At 34.6% G+C, this 17,119-nt stretch overlaps 1 protein-coding gene across 2 annotated transcripts in view; it reads right to left on the minus strand.

Moving 5' to 3' along the window:
• LOC114491767 (sulfotransferase 1 family member D1) overlaps window positions 1-17,119 on the minus strand; it is a 39,714-nt gene that overhangs the window by 5,594 nt on the left and 17,001 nt on the right. For both annotated transcript variants that reach the window (XM_028506045.2, XM_036021485.1), the window contains exons 3-6: window positions 15,021-15,146; window positions 13,923-14,020; window positions 6,387-6,513; window positions 3,411-3,505 (exon numbers count right to left, since the gene is read on the minus strand). In XM_028506045.2, the coding sequence (XP_028361846.1) occupies window positions 3,411-3,505; window positions 6,387-6,513; window positions 13,923-14,020; window positions 15,021-15,146 (446 nt within the window). The remainder of the gene's footprint in view (window positions 1-3,410; window positions 3,506-6,386; window positions 6,514-13,922; window positions 14,021-15,020; window positions 15,147-17,119) is intronic.

Consider the following 17,119-nt stretch of genomic DNA (forward strand, 5'->3'; position numbering starts at 1 on the left):
CTTCTCCTTCTGGCATTCCTGTGATATGAATATCAGAATGTTTGAAGTTGTCCCAGAGGCTCCTTACACTATCAGTGATTCTTTGTATTATTTTTCTACTTTTGTATTGATTAGATGTTTTTTCTTCCTAGTGCTCCAAATCATTCATTTGCTTCTTGGCTTCATCCACTCTGCTGTTGATTCCCTGTAAGCAGGGGTATCCAAACTTTTGTTGTCTTTGAGCCACTCTGGAAGAAGAGTTGTCTTGGGCTACACATTAAATATATTGTGACATTATTGTGTGTCACAATATAATCTCATAATGTTTTAAGTCAATTTAAGATTGTTGGGGGAGCTGCATTCATAGACATCCTGGGCCACATATGGTCCATGGGCCATGGGTGGGATGTCCCTGTAAAATGTTCTTTATTTTAATTAGTATTTCTTTTCATTGCTGCCTACATCATTTTTTTATGCTGTTGAAGTACCCACTGAATTCCTTGACCAGCCTTATAACCAGTGTTTTGAATTCTGCACCGGATAGATTACTTATCTCCATTTGGGTCAGTTGTTTTTGTGGAGTTTTGTTCTGTTGCTTGATTTAGGCCATATTCCTTTGTTTATCATTTTGACAATTTCTCTGTATTTTTCCTATGTACTGGGGAGATCTACTTTGAGTCCATGTCTTAGTAGCATGGCCTAATATAGTAGGTGTGCTGTAGGGTCCATTGGCATAGCCTCTCCTATGGGAGTCTCCTTGGGAGACTCCTATCTCCCAAGCTGTGTACTCAAGGTGCACCCTCTATGTGGGTTGAGTACTCTCTCCTCTTGTAGATGAGTCTTGATTGCTGTCAGTCGGCCGATGGACAGGATTTATCCAGTTCAGACAGCTGATAGGACTGTCTATGTCCCATGGCAAGCAACTATCTCCCTCAGTGGTTTGTGGAGGTGGTTGGGAGGCACTCTGATGTGTTCTGTAACTGTCCACTGGGTGTACAGGCTCTCAGGGTTCCCTAGTGGTGCAGGTCTAGGTCAACCTCCAACTGTGTTCTCTCTTGGGCTCCTTGGCATAAGCTATAAGCAATCTGGAGATGGCTATTGCTAGTGCCAGGCCTTGGGGCAGTCAGATACAGATATAGGGGCTGAGCTCAGCAGTTGTGTTTTTTTTAGCACATTTTAGGAAGGTCTCACTTTCCTGTACCTGTACTTCAGATTGTGCATAGAACAATATGTTAGATAAAATGAAAGAATGGTGCTTAGGCCAAAGAGTTTATACCCTGTTGCCCACTGGGAGGTATCTTGGTGGTACAAACCAAACTGAGAAATAGAGCCATAATCTTAGTGACCTGGTGATATCACGAAGAATGGCAATCTGAGTTTTAGCTTTCCTGAGCTACCCATCTCAGTTTTCTGAAACAGAACCAGAGAGTTTCTGTAGTGGCTCTAAAATCATCTATTTCTTCTAGCTCCAGAACCAAATTTGCTGAAAACTAGACAAACACCTTAATTATTCTAGTGGAAGAATTACTGAGTAAGTTGAATTTCTAGTTGTGCCAAGTCTATCATGTGAAAATTAAATGCAACAGTGATAAATAAAAGGTAGACTGCTCAAGCTTGTAGTGAGAATTTGGGGCAGATATGATGACACAGAGACTCTGAGACTGTTGAGTTATTGTGAGCCTTTCTGGCAGCAGATATAATTTTTCATCCCATATTTGAAGAAACTAAACTTCTTTTTCTGAAACCTTATTATGACCTCACTTGGGAATTTTTCTTCCAATAAAATGCTATCCTCTTCAGGACCCACTCCAACTACTACTTGTTGCTTTTGGATTCACAAGTAGGGTAATATATCAGCATAATTCCAAGTCATAGGTACAAAGTAACTTGAATAGGATGGAGAAGAGACTGACAATTTGACTGTGAAATCTACTGGAGGAAGATCTACCTTAGCTGAGTAAGGTGGTTTCCCAAGAGGCTATATATTTGATTTTCCAAATAAAAGATGAATAGTAGTCATAGCCATATAAAGGAATTCAGAAGAATCTAAAGGATCAAGATGAGGCTGAGTCGAGGTTCTAGAATCTGAGCAACTGAGACAGATAAACCAGATACATTGTGGGGAGGCTGAAGTCAATGGACATTGTTTCCAGGGATCCCAGCTATCCTCATTCTTATTATGTCTTATATAATTTATCTTTTTCCCTCCACACATAGACGTCATGTTAAAGAGAAAAGCGAGGTGTAGACAAGCTATCTGAGAAAAAATCAATTTAAGAAATGTGGAACATTATTTTAAGGCATTTATTCTGGTAACACTGATTAACAAAATTATACAGGTTCCAGGTGCACAATTTTACAATGCATCATCTCTACACTGTATTGTGTTACCAGTCCAAGTCAAGTCTCCATCCATCACCATTTATTCCCCTTATACCCTCCACCATCTCCCCACACTCAACTTAGCAATCACCACATTATTGTCCATGACCATGAGTTCTTTTTCCTTTTTTCTCAACTCCCACCCCCTGCCCACCCAGCAACACACCACCAACAGCTTTCAGCCTACTCTCTATGCATGAGGAGATATAGAATAATGTTTTTTAAATGGGTCATTTAAATAAATCAGAATAAACTTTAGATAATATTAGGGATTGAGTTATCGTCCATTCCAATAATCAAATGAAAGATGAGAAAAATAAAGACTAGAATAAATAAGGAAATTACATTGTTCCTCCACTGTGCATGCCACTAGGGGAAACAATTATGGGCAAGATAATTTGAGTCTCTGCGTTCATGGAGCTTACATTACAGTAGAGGAGACAAGAAAATGTAAGTAAAGAAACACATTCACAAAATAATTAGAAGTGGTAGTAGATACTATGAAGAGAACAAGAACAGCAAAACAAACCCTAATAGATAATAATAAGGTAGGTTACTTGACATTTTGGCAGAAAAGGAACTTTGTGAAGAGTAACATTCAAGTGAAGACATTAAATGAAGACATTTCCTTACAGAGAAAGGAATTGGTGGCACCTGCAGAAGTTGGAGAGATTGACAGGAACTAAATAATGTTTAACTTTATATATTATCTTAGTGATTTTATATTTCACAAAGAGATAGAAGCCATTGAGAGATTTGTAAAAGAAATTTAGCAGTATTTTGATTTAGATTTCAAGATCATTCTCTCTGAGGGGAAAATAGACACAAATGAGACAGTCTGAATAAATCTAGAAAGTTGCCTGAACTAGAATAGGAAGCAGTGGTGGTAGGAAGAAGTGGATGGAGTGAACAAGGAATTTTCAAGGCAGAGTTAGCAGGATGCTAGATTAGTCGTATTTATAAGTCAAGAGGAAAGGAAAGTGTGATACAGAGAGGATGAAGCTTAGGTTTCTTTAAAAAATTAAGTAAAAATTGTGGTTGTCTCTTACCTCTTTCATGTCTTCATAGAATAAGTAGAGGATACGATAATCTTTCCTTTTCTCCCACCAGCCCTTCACATGGTCATACCAAGAACCAAAAGCCACTACATTAAAAGATAAAGTGCTTGCAAAGTTAAAACTATTTACATAAAGAATTGTTAAATTGTTGAATGCTACTTTAAGTTATTGTTACTAATACATACAGAATGTTTAATTATTCATTCAAGAAAAAGACACCATAGTATAATGGAAATATATCAAATCATCCCTACTCTCACTGAATTTACAGTCTAAAAAAAGGATGAAGTACTTCTGTTATGAGATGAGTTGTGTTCCCCGAAATCCAATCAGTACTTTACAATATGACTGAGTTTAGGCATGGCACATGTAAGGAGGTAATTAGGTTAAAATGAGGTCATTAGGGTAGGTCCTAATCCAGAGGACTATTCTCAAGCCTTAAAACCTAATGAAATTTGCCTTGCTAGGTTTCAGGCCTTTTTTTCTTTCTGATTTCTCCTTCTTTTGTTTCATATGAAAATGATTATTTATGTCTGTCCCACCACTGTATTTTCTAAGATTACCTGTTTTCACAATTTCACAACTAAAATGGAATTTGGTCTCAAAATGAATCATTCCATAACTCTGACCTATACCTGATTTACATGATACTTAGATGAGATTTTAGATTCAGAGTTGATGCAGGAATAGTTTGAGACTTTTGGAGCTTTGGAGATAGAATGAATGCATTTTGCATATGAGGACATAAATTTTGGGGGACTGGAAGGCAGAGTAGTATGGCTGAATTCTGTATACCCCAAAATTCACATGTTGAAGTCCTAAGCCCAGCACCTCAGAATATGTCTATATTTGAAGACAGTGTATTTAAAGAGTTAAATTAAAATTAGGTTATTAAGGCAGGTTTGTGGAGGTTCAGAATGGTTCTTGAGGTTTCCTCAAGGTGTGTCATTCTGGTATGCAGATTATTTTAAACTAAAAACAATCAAGGCTCAGAGGCTCAGAAAGAAACTCTAGCCTTGCCTTTTACTAACTAAAAGTATTTAGAAAGGTGGACAAGTTCCAGGAAGGGAGATGTTATCATGGATTATTCCAGTTTAATATGAACTAAGAATGGTAGACAGGAAGGAAGCTAGCAAAGCCCATTTAATCAAAGCTCTTTATGTGTCCCATTGTTTTAATACAGCCATAAACATTTGATACTAAAAACCTTTTGTACATTTGCCTTACTTCCCTGGTTCTTCCTTCTTTGTTCAGAATTTATATATAAGTTTGCCTTCCTGTCTTTGAATTGTTCATTTTTATGTGAATTGTCCATGTGCACATATTAAAATTTGACTTCCTTTTTGTTAATCTGCCTTAGGTCATTATAATCATTCTACTATCCAGAAGAACTAAGAGGGAAAGGGGTAAGTTTCCACATCCCAAACAAATCCTAATCCCATAGGACTGGTCTCCTTATAACAAGAGATAATTACAACACAGACATAGACAGAGAGAAGAACATATAAAGACACAGGGAGAAGACATCCATCTACATGTCAAAGAAAAGGGCCTCAGAAGAATTCAATCATGAGGACACCCTGATGTTGGATTTGAGCTCCAAAACTGTGAGAAAATAAATTTTTATTATTTCAACAATTCAGTATGTAGTATTTTGTTGTGAAAAATGCGCACAACTTTTGACGAACAAAACTAGAAGAGCAAAATGGCAGAGAGTAATTCAGACAATAAGTAGCATAGATGTTCATAGCAGAGGAAAATGAGAGAAAAGCATTGGGATGGAGTGCTGAAGAAAGGGCTCTGGAGTAGGCAAAGTATATCTGGTTCTAAGAAGAGTAGCAACTTCACAGTGGACATACCTGGCAGGCTAGGTGATCAAAGTTAATGTTACCAGAAAATGATTAACTGACACCATGCATTTCTTGATATGGTACAATAAGAATTCCACAGTACCTCTATAGTGTCCCAACAAAAATTCATAACTTCAATATAATCATGAGGAAAAACCAGACAAACCCCAGTTGAGGGACATTTTGTAAAACAACTGGTGAGTCCTATTTTATGACAATTATGACCTTTATAATTGTAAAAGTCATAAAAGACAAAGATAGACCACAGACTAAAGAAACATGACAACTAAATGCAATGTGTGATGTGTGATTGTGAATTGGATCGTGGACTAGAAATTGCTATAAAGAAACATTATTGGGACAATTGACAAAGTAAGAGTAAGGTCCATAGATTATAGTATTGTATCAATATAAATACCTGGGTTTTATCATAGTACTGTATTTATGTAAGAGCACATCCTTGTTCTTAAGAAATACATTTGAAAATATTTAGAAAAAAAAGAATGAGTAGATATTATGGGTAGAAAATAGTCCAAACAATAGCAGGAGTTAAAATTTGGAAGATATCATTGGGGTGTATTTGCCTTGAAAAGAGGCAAATAAACATTTTTATTAGAAAATGTTTATATGAGAATTAAAGGTAAAGTTACTACCACAGGTATGAGTAAATTTTCCTAAAAGAGAGGAAAAAGAAAACTTTACAGATAAAATCTCCATTCAAGAATTCTCAGTTATAAAACAAAACTGAAGGAATGGTAAAGAAAAGAGAGTCAAAGAAATATGTATAAAATCAAAACAATAAAATGACTCAGACAGCAACAGAAGAAAGTAGCTAGGAGTAGTCACCAAGTACTAATGAAACAATGAGACAAAGGGCTGAAAAATCTGTGTGTCACATATTCATCAAAAATCCTTAAAGGAAAGAGATAACTATGCAGTCTTCTATTATCTTCCTAATACATTAGTGCAGTGCTGGACACATATTAGGTGTATAATAAATACAAAATTATATCTGAATTTTATATCTCCCCACAAAACAACAATAACACACAAAAACATCTCACCTTGTTTTTTATTATGGAACTCCATGACTGATTAAAATAAAAGTTGGACTCACCCTTCCCAGTCACGAATTTATGCAGAAACTCCTCCCAGGTACCAGGCTCCGGGTGTAATTTTGCCATTTGGTAGAAATAATAGTAAGACACAGCCACGTCTTTAGCATTCCGTGCCACGTAGACCATCTGCGGGGAATATGAGAAATCATAATTTTCTTTCTATCCTTAATAGTTTGTAAATATTTCCTTACCTTGACAGAATGCTTATTTTCTCTATCTTTTTTTCTGAGCTGGGTGTGTATATCTATGTCCTGATATAAGATGTTCACAACTACTTAATTTTCTTAATGTAAAAACTTCTCAACACTCACACACTCGTGTTCTCTTTCCTTTGAAAGAAAAATCTCTTGAAACATGGAAAGCCATGGATAATAAAAATAACAGTAAATATTAAATTAACAAAACAATATTTTTCTAAAATTTAGAATATTTTTGTGTATCATCACTTATCAAAGCTAAAAAACAATTTTTAGGGTTGAAAAAATGTTTATGTTTATGTTTTATGTTTATGTTTTATTAAAATAAATTATTATTTGGGTAAATTTCATCAGTAAACATTAAACATTCTTCATTCTCCCCATGTTTATAATGATTAGTGTGAAATTAAAATTTATTTTATGTTGAAGGCCTCCCGTGTTCTTATAGGCAGAAATTTTAAATATATTTCCCAGTAGAAATGACATTATTATGCCTCATTGATAATTAAGTTTTCCATCAAGTCTGCTGACTTCCATTAAGTCGAATTCTCTCCTGAAACATACCTAATAATACTGAGTTTCCAGCAACACACGCAGTAAAAATATTTCTAAGAGAAAATGCATTCAGAAAGAAATCTCCATTTATCTTAGCAAATTCATATTTTCTTCTTTTTCAACTGAGAGGTAAAGGAAATGAGAATTTTTATATCCCCAAGTCCCTGGTAGTAGTTTTCATATTCTGGGACAAGAATGAGAGAAGGAAGGAAATGTCTGGAAAGGGATTTTCAAAAGATTGATTATGGAGTTCTAACAGTTGAAACTCTGCTGCTGATGTAATTTCTTGAGAAAATGCTAAACCTTATAAACATTACCAATTTCTTCCTATTTCAGTACCAGAAAGTTATGGTAATGAATGCATTGTTTTCTTTTCCTATCATCATCACTTTAAATCTTTAGTAAGGTCTGTTTCCACTTGCCTCAGGTTGGGCAGGAGGCTATCTAGAAGATATCCCCCAGTTCTCTCAAGATCAAGGCTATAGATTCTGGGGGCTTATATAGGTTTTTATTTCTGGAATAGAATGATAAAATATATTTCTACTCTCTTATCACTTTTGTTTTTTATTAGACTTTAAGTGAAAAAAGAAGCAAAACATAAACACATGAACAAAGACTAATGGTATAACAAAGTTGAAATTATAATCAATTTTTCAAAAGAAAAACAAAAGATGTTTTGGTCATTCCATTAAAGATACCCCAGTAAAGCATACTCTAAACAACTTTCCCAGATCTAGGATTAATGACTGCCTACCTTCCCAAATTCATTTTTTTAACCACACTGAAACTCTTGTAAAATTTGACACACATCTTGCTGTTTCACATCTGCCAGCCCATGTACACAGAATTTTCTCTCTGTAAAATGACCTAGTACATCAAAAAAAAAAGGTCCTAATCTTTTTTTAGCATGTTGATTAAACTTTTCTTCATCTATAAGATGGTGTTGTCCCATATTAGCACTTATATTTCTATATGTAATCATTTTTCATAATTACATATAGTAATTTTTCCCCACTACTTGCTTTTTCCCCACTATTTAAGGTACTCTGCAGGACCATATGCTATTTAAACCATTGAATAATGTAGCATAGAAAAGTGACTTGCAAGCAGACAAAGATCAATAGTATCTGTAGAAATTAAATAAGACAATATACTCTTAGATAACTCAGAGAGTATCTTATTCATGTTTGCATTTGTAATGACAATCAAGGTGTTAGGATAAAAGATTTATGTGTGTATACTAGCAACAAATATTTAGAAAATAATGTAAGGGTGTTTGTATATGTGCACATGTATATGAGAAAAATAAAGAATATTGATATATCAAAATACTTAAAGAATAAATATATTATAGATATGAAATATGTTTAGATTTAAATGTAATTATTGAAACAACAAGGCTTATAGAAGTAAACAGAAGAGAGAATATCATCATGATTTGGGGGATGGCATTTTTAGAAACAAATACAGAATACTCTAACATTGACAGAAAAAATTTTATACTGACATACTGACTAATCTCAAAATTAAGATATTATTGTAAAATTGTAAAAGGAAATACTGAGTGAGTTATGATATAATGAAATTTAAGAGATCCAAGATGCTGGTGAATTAAGTGGAACCTACATTCATCTCCTCCCAGGAACAAACTGAAAATGCAACTAAAATATAGAAAAATCAGCCTGAATAACCAACTGAAGTCTAGCTAAATAGAAGTCTTATAACAAAGGATTTACAGAGGAACTTACATCAAGACTGGTAGGAAAAGTGGAGATTCAGAAAAGGCTGGACTAAAACCAAGACTACTTTACCCAGAAAACCTATCATTTAAAACTGAAGGAGAAATAAAGAGCTTCATAAACAAACAAAAAACCTAAAGTAATTCATTACTACCAAGCCAATATTATGAGAAATGTTAAAGTGTCTTCTTGAGGAGAAAGGAAAAGGAGGAGGAGGAGCAAGACAAGGAGACAAAAGAGAAGGAAGAGGAAAGGAAGAAGGTCAAGAAGAAGAGGAAAAAGAAAGAGGAAGATAGTTGTGAAGGATAAAATGGCAAAAAATATATGCCTATCAATAATCACGTTAAAGGCAAATAGCTTAAGATCTCCAATCAAAAGCCATAGGGTAACTGGACAGCTATGGGCAAAAAATTGAAACTAGAGCACCAACTTACACCATACACAAAAATAAATTCAAGGTGGATAAAATATTTAAATATACCACATGATATCACCTTTAACAGGAACCTAAACAACAAAACAAAGAAACAAGCAAAATATAAGCAAAGACACTGAAATAGGGGACAGGCTGATGGTGACTGGAGGGGAGAGAAGAGGGAATTTCAGGGGGGAATGGGTAGAGTTTACAGGAACAAATTTGGAGGACACATGGACAAAAACTAGGGGTGGGGGGTAATGGGGGGGAAGAGGGGAGGGTTGGGTGGGTGGGCTGGAATGGGAGTAAATGGGAGAAAACTGTACTTGAACAATGATTAAAATAAAATTAAAAAAAATAAATTCAAGGTGGATAAAATATTTAAATATAAACCATGATATCATTAAAGTCCTAGAGGACAATATATATCCCTCAGGGAAATCTCAGATATTTCACACAGGAACATTTTTACTGAGATGTCCCCTAGAGCAAGGGACATAAGGGAAGAATAAACAAATGAGATCTCATCAAGATAAACACCTTCTGCATGGCTACAGAAAACAGTATTAAAATAAAAAGAGAACCAATCATATGAAAAAACATATTTGCCAGTGATACCTCAGACAAGGGTTTAATCTCCAAAATATACAAAAGAACTTACACGACTCCACTCTAAGAGGACAAGCAACCCAACTAAAAAATGGGCAAAGGACTTGGACAGACACTTCTCCAAGGAGGACATACAGAAGATCCAGAGACACATGAAAAGATGCTCAATATCACTAGCTATCAGAGTGGTGTAAATTAAAACCACAATGAGATACCACCTCACACCAGTCAGAATGACCATCATAAACAAAGCAACAAACAACAAATGTTGAAGAGGTTGTGGAGAAAAGGGAATTCTAGTGCACTGTTGGTGGGATTGCAGACTGGTATAACCACTATGGAAAAAACAGTGTGGAACTCTCTCAGAAAACTAAAAATAGATCTGCCTTTTGACCCAGAAATTCCATTGCTGGAATTATATTCTAAGAACCCTGAGACACCAGTCCAAAAGAACCTATGCACCCCAATGTTCATAGCAGCACAATTTACAATAGCCAAGGGTTGGAAGCAACCTAGATGCCCATCAGTAAATGAATGGATCAAAAAACTATGGTACATTTACACAATGGAATTCTATGCAGCAGAAACAAAGAAGGAGCTCCTACCCTTTACAACAGCATGAATGGAACTGGTAAGCATTATGCGAAGTGAAATAAGCCAGGCAGTGAAAGACAAATACCATATGATCTCACCTTTAACAGGAACCTAAACAACAAAACAAAGAAACAAGCAAAATATAACCAAAGACACTGAAATACAGAACAGGCTGACAGTGACCAGATGGGAGAGGGGAGGGGATTTCAGGGAAAAAGGGAAAGGGTTTACAGGAACAAGTATAAAGGACATATGGACAAAAACTAGGGGCGGGTGGAAATGGGAGGGAGATGTGGATCACTGCGGGGAGGTGGGCTGGGATGGGAGTAAAAAACAGAAAACTGCATTTGAACCACAATTAAAATAAAATAAAATAATAAAATAAAATAAAAGTCACCGAGTAAGTTAAAGAGTTTAATTAAAACTAAAATCTCTCTTTAAAAATAAGACATAGTGTAGCTTTTGGATAAGAAAATAAGATATATATAATGTATAAGTGATGCATCTCAGAGTGAAAAAACACACAGACTAAAAGTAAAAGGATGGAAAAAGAGATTTCTTGTAAAAAAATAATACTTAGACAATAAACTTTAAAATAAAGACTATAAAGAAACAAAGAACACTATGTAATGATAAATGGATCAAGACAATAAAACGATATAACCCTTGTACACATTTATACACCCAACATAGATTCAACTAAATATATAAAGCATATCTTGATGGACATAAAGAGAGAGACCACCAATAATACAGTAATAATAAGGGATTTTAACACCTCGTCAACATCAATAGATAAATCTTTCGGGTAGAAAATCAAACAGGCAACAGCAGCCTTAAATGACATGCTAGATTAGAATAATTTAATTGGTATATTCACAGTATTTCATCCCATATCAGTAGAATATGCAATATTTTTAAGTGCACATGAAACATTTTCTAGGATAGACCAAATGTTGGGATGCAAGACAAGTCTCAATAAATTTAAGAAGACTGAAATCATATCAAACATTTTCTCTGACCATACGGTATGTAACTAGGAATCAATTGCAAGAAAAAAAAATGAAAAACACACAAAGATAGAGATGCTAAATAACAGGTTACTAAACAATGGATGGGTTAACAGTAAGGTCAAGAAAAAAATCAAAACCTACTTTGAAACAAATAAAAGTGAGAATAAAACAAACCAAAACTTATGGGACACAGCAAAAGCAGTTCTAAGAGGGAAATTCAAATCATTATAGGCATATCTTAGAAACAAGGAAAATCTCAAATAATTAAACAAACAACAAGCAAAGATCAAGGTGAGTAGAAGAAAGTAAATAATAAAGATCAAAGCAGACATAAGTGAAATATAGTCTAAAAAACAATACAAAAGATCAATGAAACCAAAAGCTAGATCTTAGAAAAAATAACTAGATTGAAAAACGTTTAACCAGGCTCTTCAAGAAAAAAAAGAGAGAAGACCCAAATAAATAAAATCACTAAGGAAAGACGTAACAACTGACACCAAAAAAAAATACAAACTTGTACAAAAATATTATGAAAAACAATAAGACAACAAAGTGAGTAATTTGAATGAAAGGGATAAATTCCTAGAAATATACAATGTTCCAAATCTGAATCAGGAAGAATCAGAGAATATGAGTAGATTGGTGACAAATAATGAAATTGAGGCAGTAATCAACTCCCAATAAACAAGAGTCTTGGACTCAGTGGCTTCAAAAGTGAATTTTACCCAATAATCAAAGAACACCTACTCTTCTCAAACTATTTTTAAAAATCCAAGAGGAGGGAAGAATTCCAAGCTCTTTTCATGAGGCCAGGATTACCCTAATTCTAAAACCAGAGAAAAGCACTACAAAGAAGGAATATTATAGGACAATAACCTTGATGAAAATAGACGCTAAAACCCTCAACAAGATATTAGCAAACCAGTTCCAGCAACATATCCAAAGGATCATACACCATGATCAAGTAAGGTTTGTTTGGATTTAAAAGATCAGGGGTAATGAAGGTTGGTACAATACCTGCAAATTCATTAAGATGATACACAATATTTACAAAATGAAAGATAAAAACCACATGATCATATCAATAGAAGTAGAAAAAGTAAGCCAGATACACATAATGAAATGCCTTACATTAGTGGTTCTCAAACGTTAGCATGAATCAAATTCACCAGGTCTTATTAAAACCCAGATGGCTGGACCCCACCTCCACTGTTTCTGATTCAGCAGGTCTGAATCAGGCCTGAGAATTTGTATGTTTCATGAACTACTTTTGCCCAGGTTACCATATTTTGTGATCCAGAAGGCTACATTAAATAAAACAGAAACAAAAATAATAAGAATGATAAGAATTGATCTCACAAATATGTTAAATGAAATTAGCTAAATATTTAAGGCTATATATTTGATAATTACAGACAAAACAAGCAAACTAATGCATGGTGAAAACTTTCTGGAGAGGGGTTATCTTTGGAGATAGGGACTCTTGCCTAGAAATGTACTGGAACACAGCTTTTAGGGGCTAGTAATGTTCAATTTCTTTTTTGAAAAATATTTTACTTACTTTTAGAGAGAGGAGAAAGGAGGAAGAAAGAAAGAGGAGGGAGAGAAACAATGATGTGTGAGAGAAACATAGATTGGTCACCTCTTGCATGCATCCCACGCAGAACCTGGCCCACAACACAGGCATGTGCCCTGACTGGGAATCTAACTGGAGACCTTTAGGTCCGCAGTCCAGAGCTCAGTCTACTGAGCCACAACACAAGGGTGTAGTACCCAGTTTCTTGATCTGGGTGCTGGATTCTTGGTTATGCTCGCTTTGTGAAAATTCATCAAGGTATAGATTATAATATATGCTCTTTCCTCCTAATATTACTTTTGAATTAAGATGATTTTTTAAAAAGAAGTCTAAAACTGATCCATAAATTATATACTTACATGTAAAATATATATAAATTTATAAATAAATGTAAAAATATAAAATTTAATAAATGATATAATTTATAATATATACCACATGTGATATATATAATTAAATACAAATGCATATTTTAATAAATATAATATATCACATATAATTATATATTTATAAATTCCTACTACACTGAATTCATAAATAAGCAGGTCTGGGGTTATTTAAATATCTGTTGTTCATAAGTGATGAAGAGATTTGGACAGAAAGACAGGCATTTTAGAGAGTTAAAAACCTGAGAAAATCTTAGGGCTTTGGGTGCTGAGTGTAACCCATTAACTGACAGAACTGAAATCCATTGGTATTTCAATTCTTAGGCTATAAGGACCACATTATTAATTTTCCAATGATTTACCCAGAGGTTGAAATCCCCCATCTTAATGTCTACATAGTTAGTAAAAGAAATTACAACACAAATAAGGATTTTTTCTTAAAATTTGCTACCTTGCAGTTATTCTTCCAAAATGAAGAAGGAAGAAGTTGAACAGGCAAGTGTGTTTTCACTAATCGAGGAGACTGCATGTTTTTCAAAGACTCAATGCCTACAAGCACAAAAGTTAAATTACATTATAAATGTGGAATCACAAAGGTCAATTACAACATAATCTAACACTTTGTAAACTTTAACCCCACTACATGGCTTGAAATGGCTATATGGCTAAATGGCCACATATAATTCTAAAATCTGCAATGACATTTTTTTAAATGATAAATCCTGGTTAATTAGGCTGTTTTATTGCCTGTGAATAGCAGAGTTTATTATCTTTATAAGTGTCTATAAAATCACCAGAAATATCTTGATGGGGCAGAAACAACAGTAGGTCAAGTATAAAAACATCCAAATTTTCTTTCATTTATTTTCCTTTTTGTCTCATTTACACTGTAGGAAATCCCTTTCCAGCTTTCTTTTTTGAAATTTTAAAATATCTTTTTAAATTTCAGTCAACATACAATGTTATATATTAGTTTCATGTATATAACAGTGACTATACATTATAATATCTTATGAAATAATCACCCCAATTTAAGTCTAGTACCATTTATAGCCCCATGACTATTTTTATAACTGGCAATTTGTACTTCTTAATCTCTTTCCAACTTTCTTATATTAAATTTCTGAAAGTTGTGAGGTTCATGGCTAATTTTAAAATTGTTGATAATGTAGGACCTTATATACACACAATTCTTTTTCTTGAGTCTGTGAACATCAGCTAACTAGCAGCAGATATGATAAATCGAACACAGAATTTTTACTGTATAATGATCACCTAATATTCAAATGTTAAAGATTTTCTCCTGACCTGTTAATAAAAACATACCCATCAAAATCTCTTATATAGATATATTTGGATGAAAGAGGAGTAGAGTATGGTTGTTAGAATAACCAAATTCTTACTCTTCTGTTATAGAAACTTGTGATTCGGCTGTTCAAGCTCTGCCTGTATCATTTTCTATCTGGACTCCTCTAGACACCACAAAAAGAAAAAAAAAAACACAGGGGAATTTACTCCTGTGGGGAAAATGAACGTTAAGAGAAAATACCATTTTCTATTCCAGGTACTATAAGTTCCATGAATGGCACTCGGTCGTATATTGCACCCCGTTTACATTTCTCTGCATCCCCATTGTTATAGATCAAATCCAGTATTTCACTGATCCAGGTTGTGCCTGAAAAACAGATAGAAAGAACTCTAAACTTTGCTGTCAAAAAGAGTATGAGAGGGTCACAAGAAGTTCTGTAACATCAACAACAAAAATGTGCTCTTTGTATTTACTCCTTTCCCTCTTCTCCTTTCTCCTAGTAGACATCCATGTCTATCTTGAACATATACATATGTATTGTGTGTGTAAAATCTGATTAAAGTACTCACAAAAGTAGAACTTCAAAAGGAAGTAAAACGTGGGGCATAAAAGAGACATTGTGGGCCCTGGCTGGGTAACTCAGCTACGTTAGAGCTGATATGCCAAGCTTGCGGGTTGGAGCTCTGGTCAGGGCACATATAAGAAGCAACCAATGAGTGAATAAATAAGTGCAACAACAAACCAATCTATCTCTCACACTCTCAAATTCAATACATAAAATTTTTAAAAAGAGAGAGACATTGTATAAGTAATAATAGCTCATCTTCCTGTGTGGGATAGATAGGGGAAGCAGCTAATTTTAATGATTCTGAAGAGCAGTTTGTACATTTCCTATTAATATCAAAAAGACTATTATCCTTTGGGACTGAAGGTTACTTCTGGTGAAAGTGTTCAACATTTGGTGGAGGGGTGAAGAGAAACAAGGGGTTGAAGGGAAACAAAGGGAACTTTTTGTGATTGTATCTGTGGTGATCACTAACACCACAGATTGGATCTGTGGGACACTAACAAAATCAAAGACTGTGTCTCTTGTTTGAGCACAGTGGATCAAGTCACTCTGATCTTTATTAACTGCATCTTCAGCCTTTGAGAAATGGATCTATGTACACGAGCATATGGTCTACTTAACTATGTGACTTGATGATCCAGTTATCAAGGTACTGCTAAAAAAGCCATTACAAGACATAGGGGAAAAATATCTTCTCAACTCTTCCCATTTCCTTTCTCTTTACCAAATGTGTAACTGGCAATCCCTAAACTGAATAATCATGTGAGAAAGCTAAAAAATTAGACGAAATAATTGATGTATACAAACAGCAAATTTTTAGGAAAATGACCTGCATCTGCAATTGGTTCCAGATGTTAGAGTACTTTAGGCCTCATTTTTTAAAAAGATTTCATTTATTTATTTTTAGAGAGGGAAAGGAGGGAGAAAGAGAGAGAGAGAGAGAAACATCAATGTGTGGTTGCTGGGGGTCATGGCCTGCAACCCAGGCATGTACCCTGACTGGGAATCGAACCTGTGACACTTTGGTTCGCAGCCTGCGCTCAATCCACTGAGCTACGCCAGCCAGGACTAGGCCTCATTTTTATTTAGTCCTTTCTGTGGACAATTCTTACTCCTTCTTGTCCCTAAATCATGAGTATAAGACTCTCATCCCCATCCTTCTAACTCAGAAAATTACAGTGCTAAGTAAAAGTTGAGGCATGTCAGTATTATACCTGAATATTTTGTTGCCTGATCTGGTTTAGGCTTAAGCAGTGATTCACAGAACAAAAGAGACCTAAATTCAACTCATTTTCTATCAGTAGGTGGTTCAAATTTTGGTCTATGTATCTGATCAGAAGAAATGCCAATATAGATATGCTTTGAATTGAAAGTGTTTATTTTCTGACTGTAAAAAAAGACATGGTTGAGTGCGTATAAAGAGTTAGTTAACTTGGATCTTAACTTGGAACAAAATAAAAGAAAAAGAATGACCAAAGAGAGTTATGATTTATTTATTTGTGGCCATTTAACCACCTAACATTTAGTACATCAGGAAAAAGTCAGCTTCAAACAGCACCTTTGTAGATGAACTATTTGTGTACTATATCAGCCAAAGATTATCTTAATGGGTTCCTATCTGTACATATATCAAAACCAGATAAAACAGATGAGCATGTACATTCTCAGTGATTGCCCTCCCTTTTCTAACCTTGTATCTCAACAGGAAAATGGGAAGTAGCTTTGGTTCCCAATAATTTGGGTTTGGGGAACTACTCAGAGAGCAATGTAA

Source organism: Phyllostomus discolor, chromosome 1 (genome assembly GCF_004126475.2).
Source record: "Phyllostomus discolor isolate MPI-MPIP mPhyDis1 chromosome 1, mPhyDis1.pri.v3, whole genome shotgun sequence".
Classification (NCBI taxonomy): Eukaryota; Metazoa; Chordata; class Mammalia; order Chiroptera; family Phyllostomidae; genus Phyllostomus; species Phyllostomus discolor.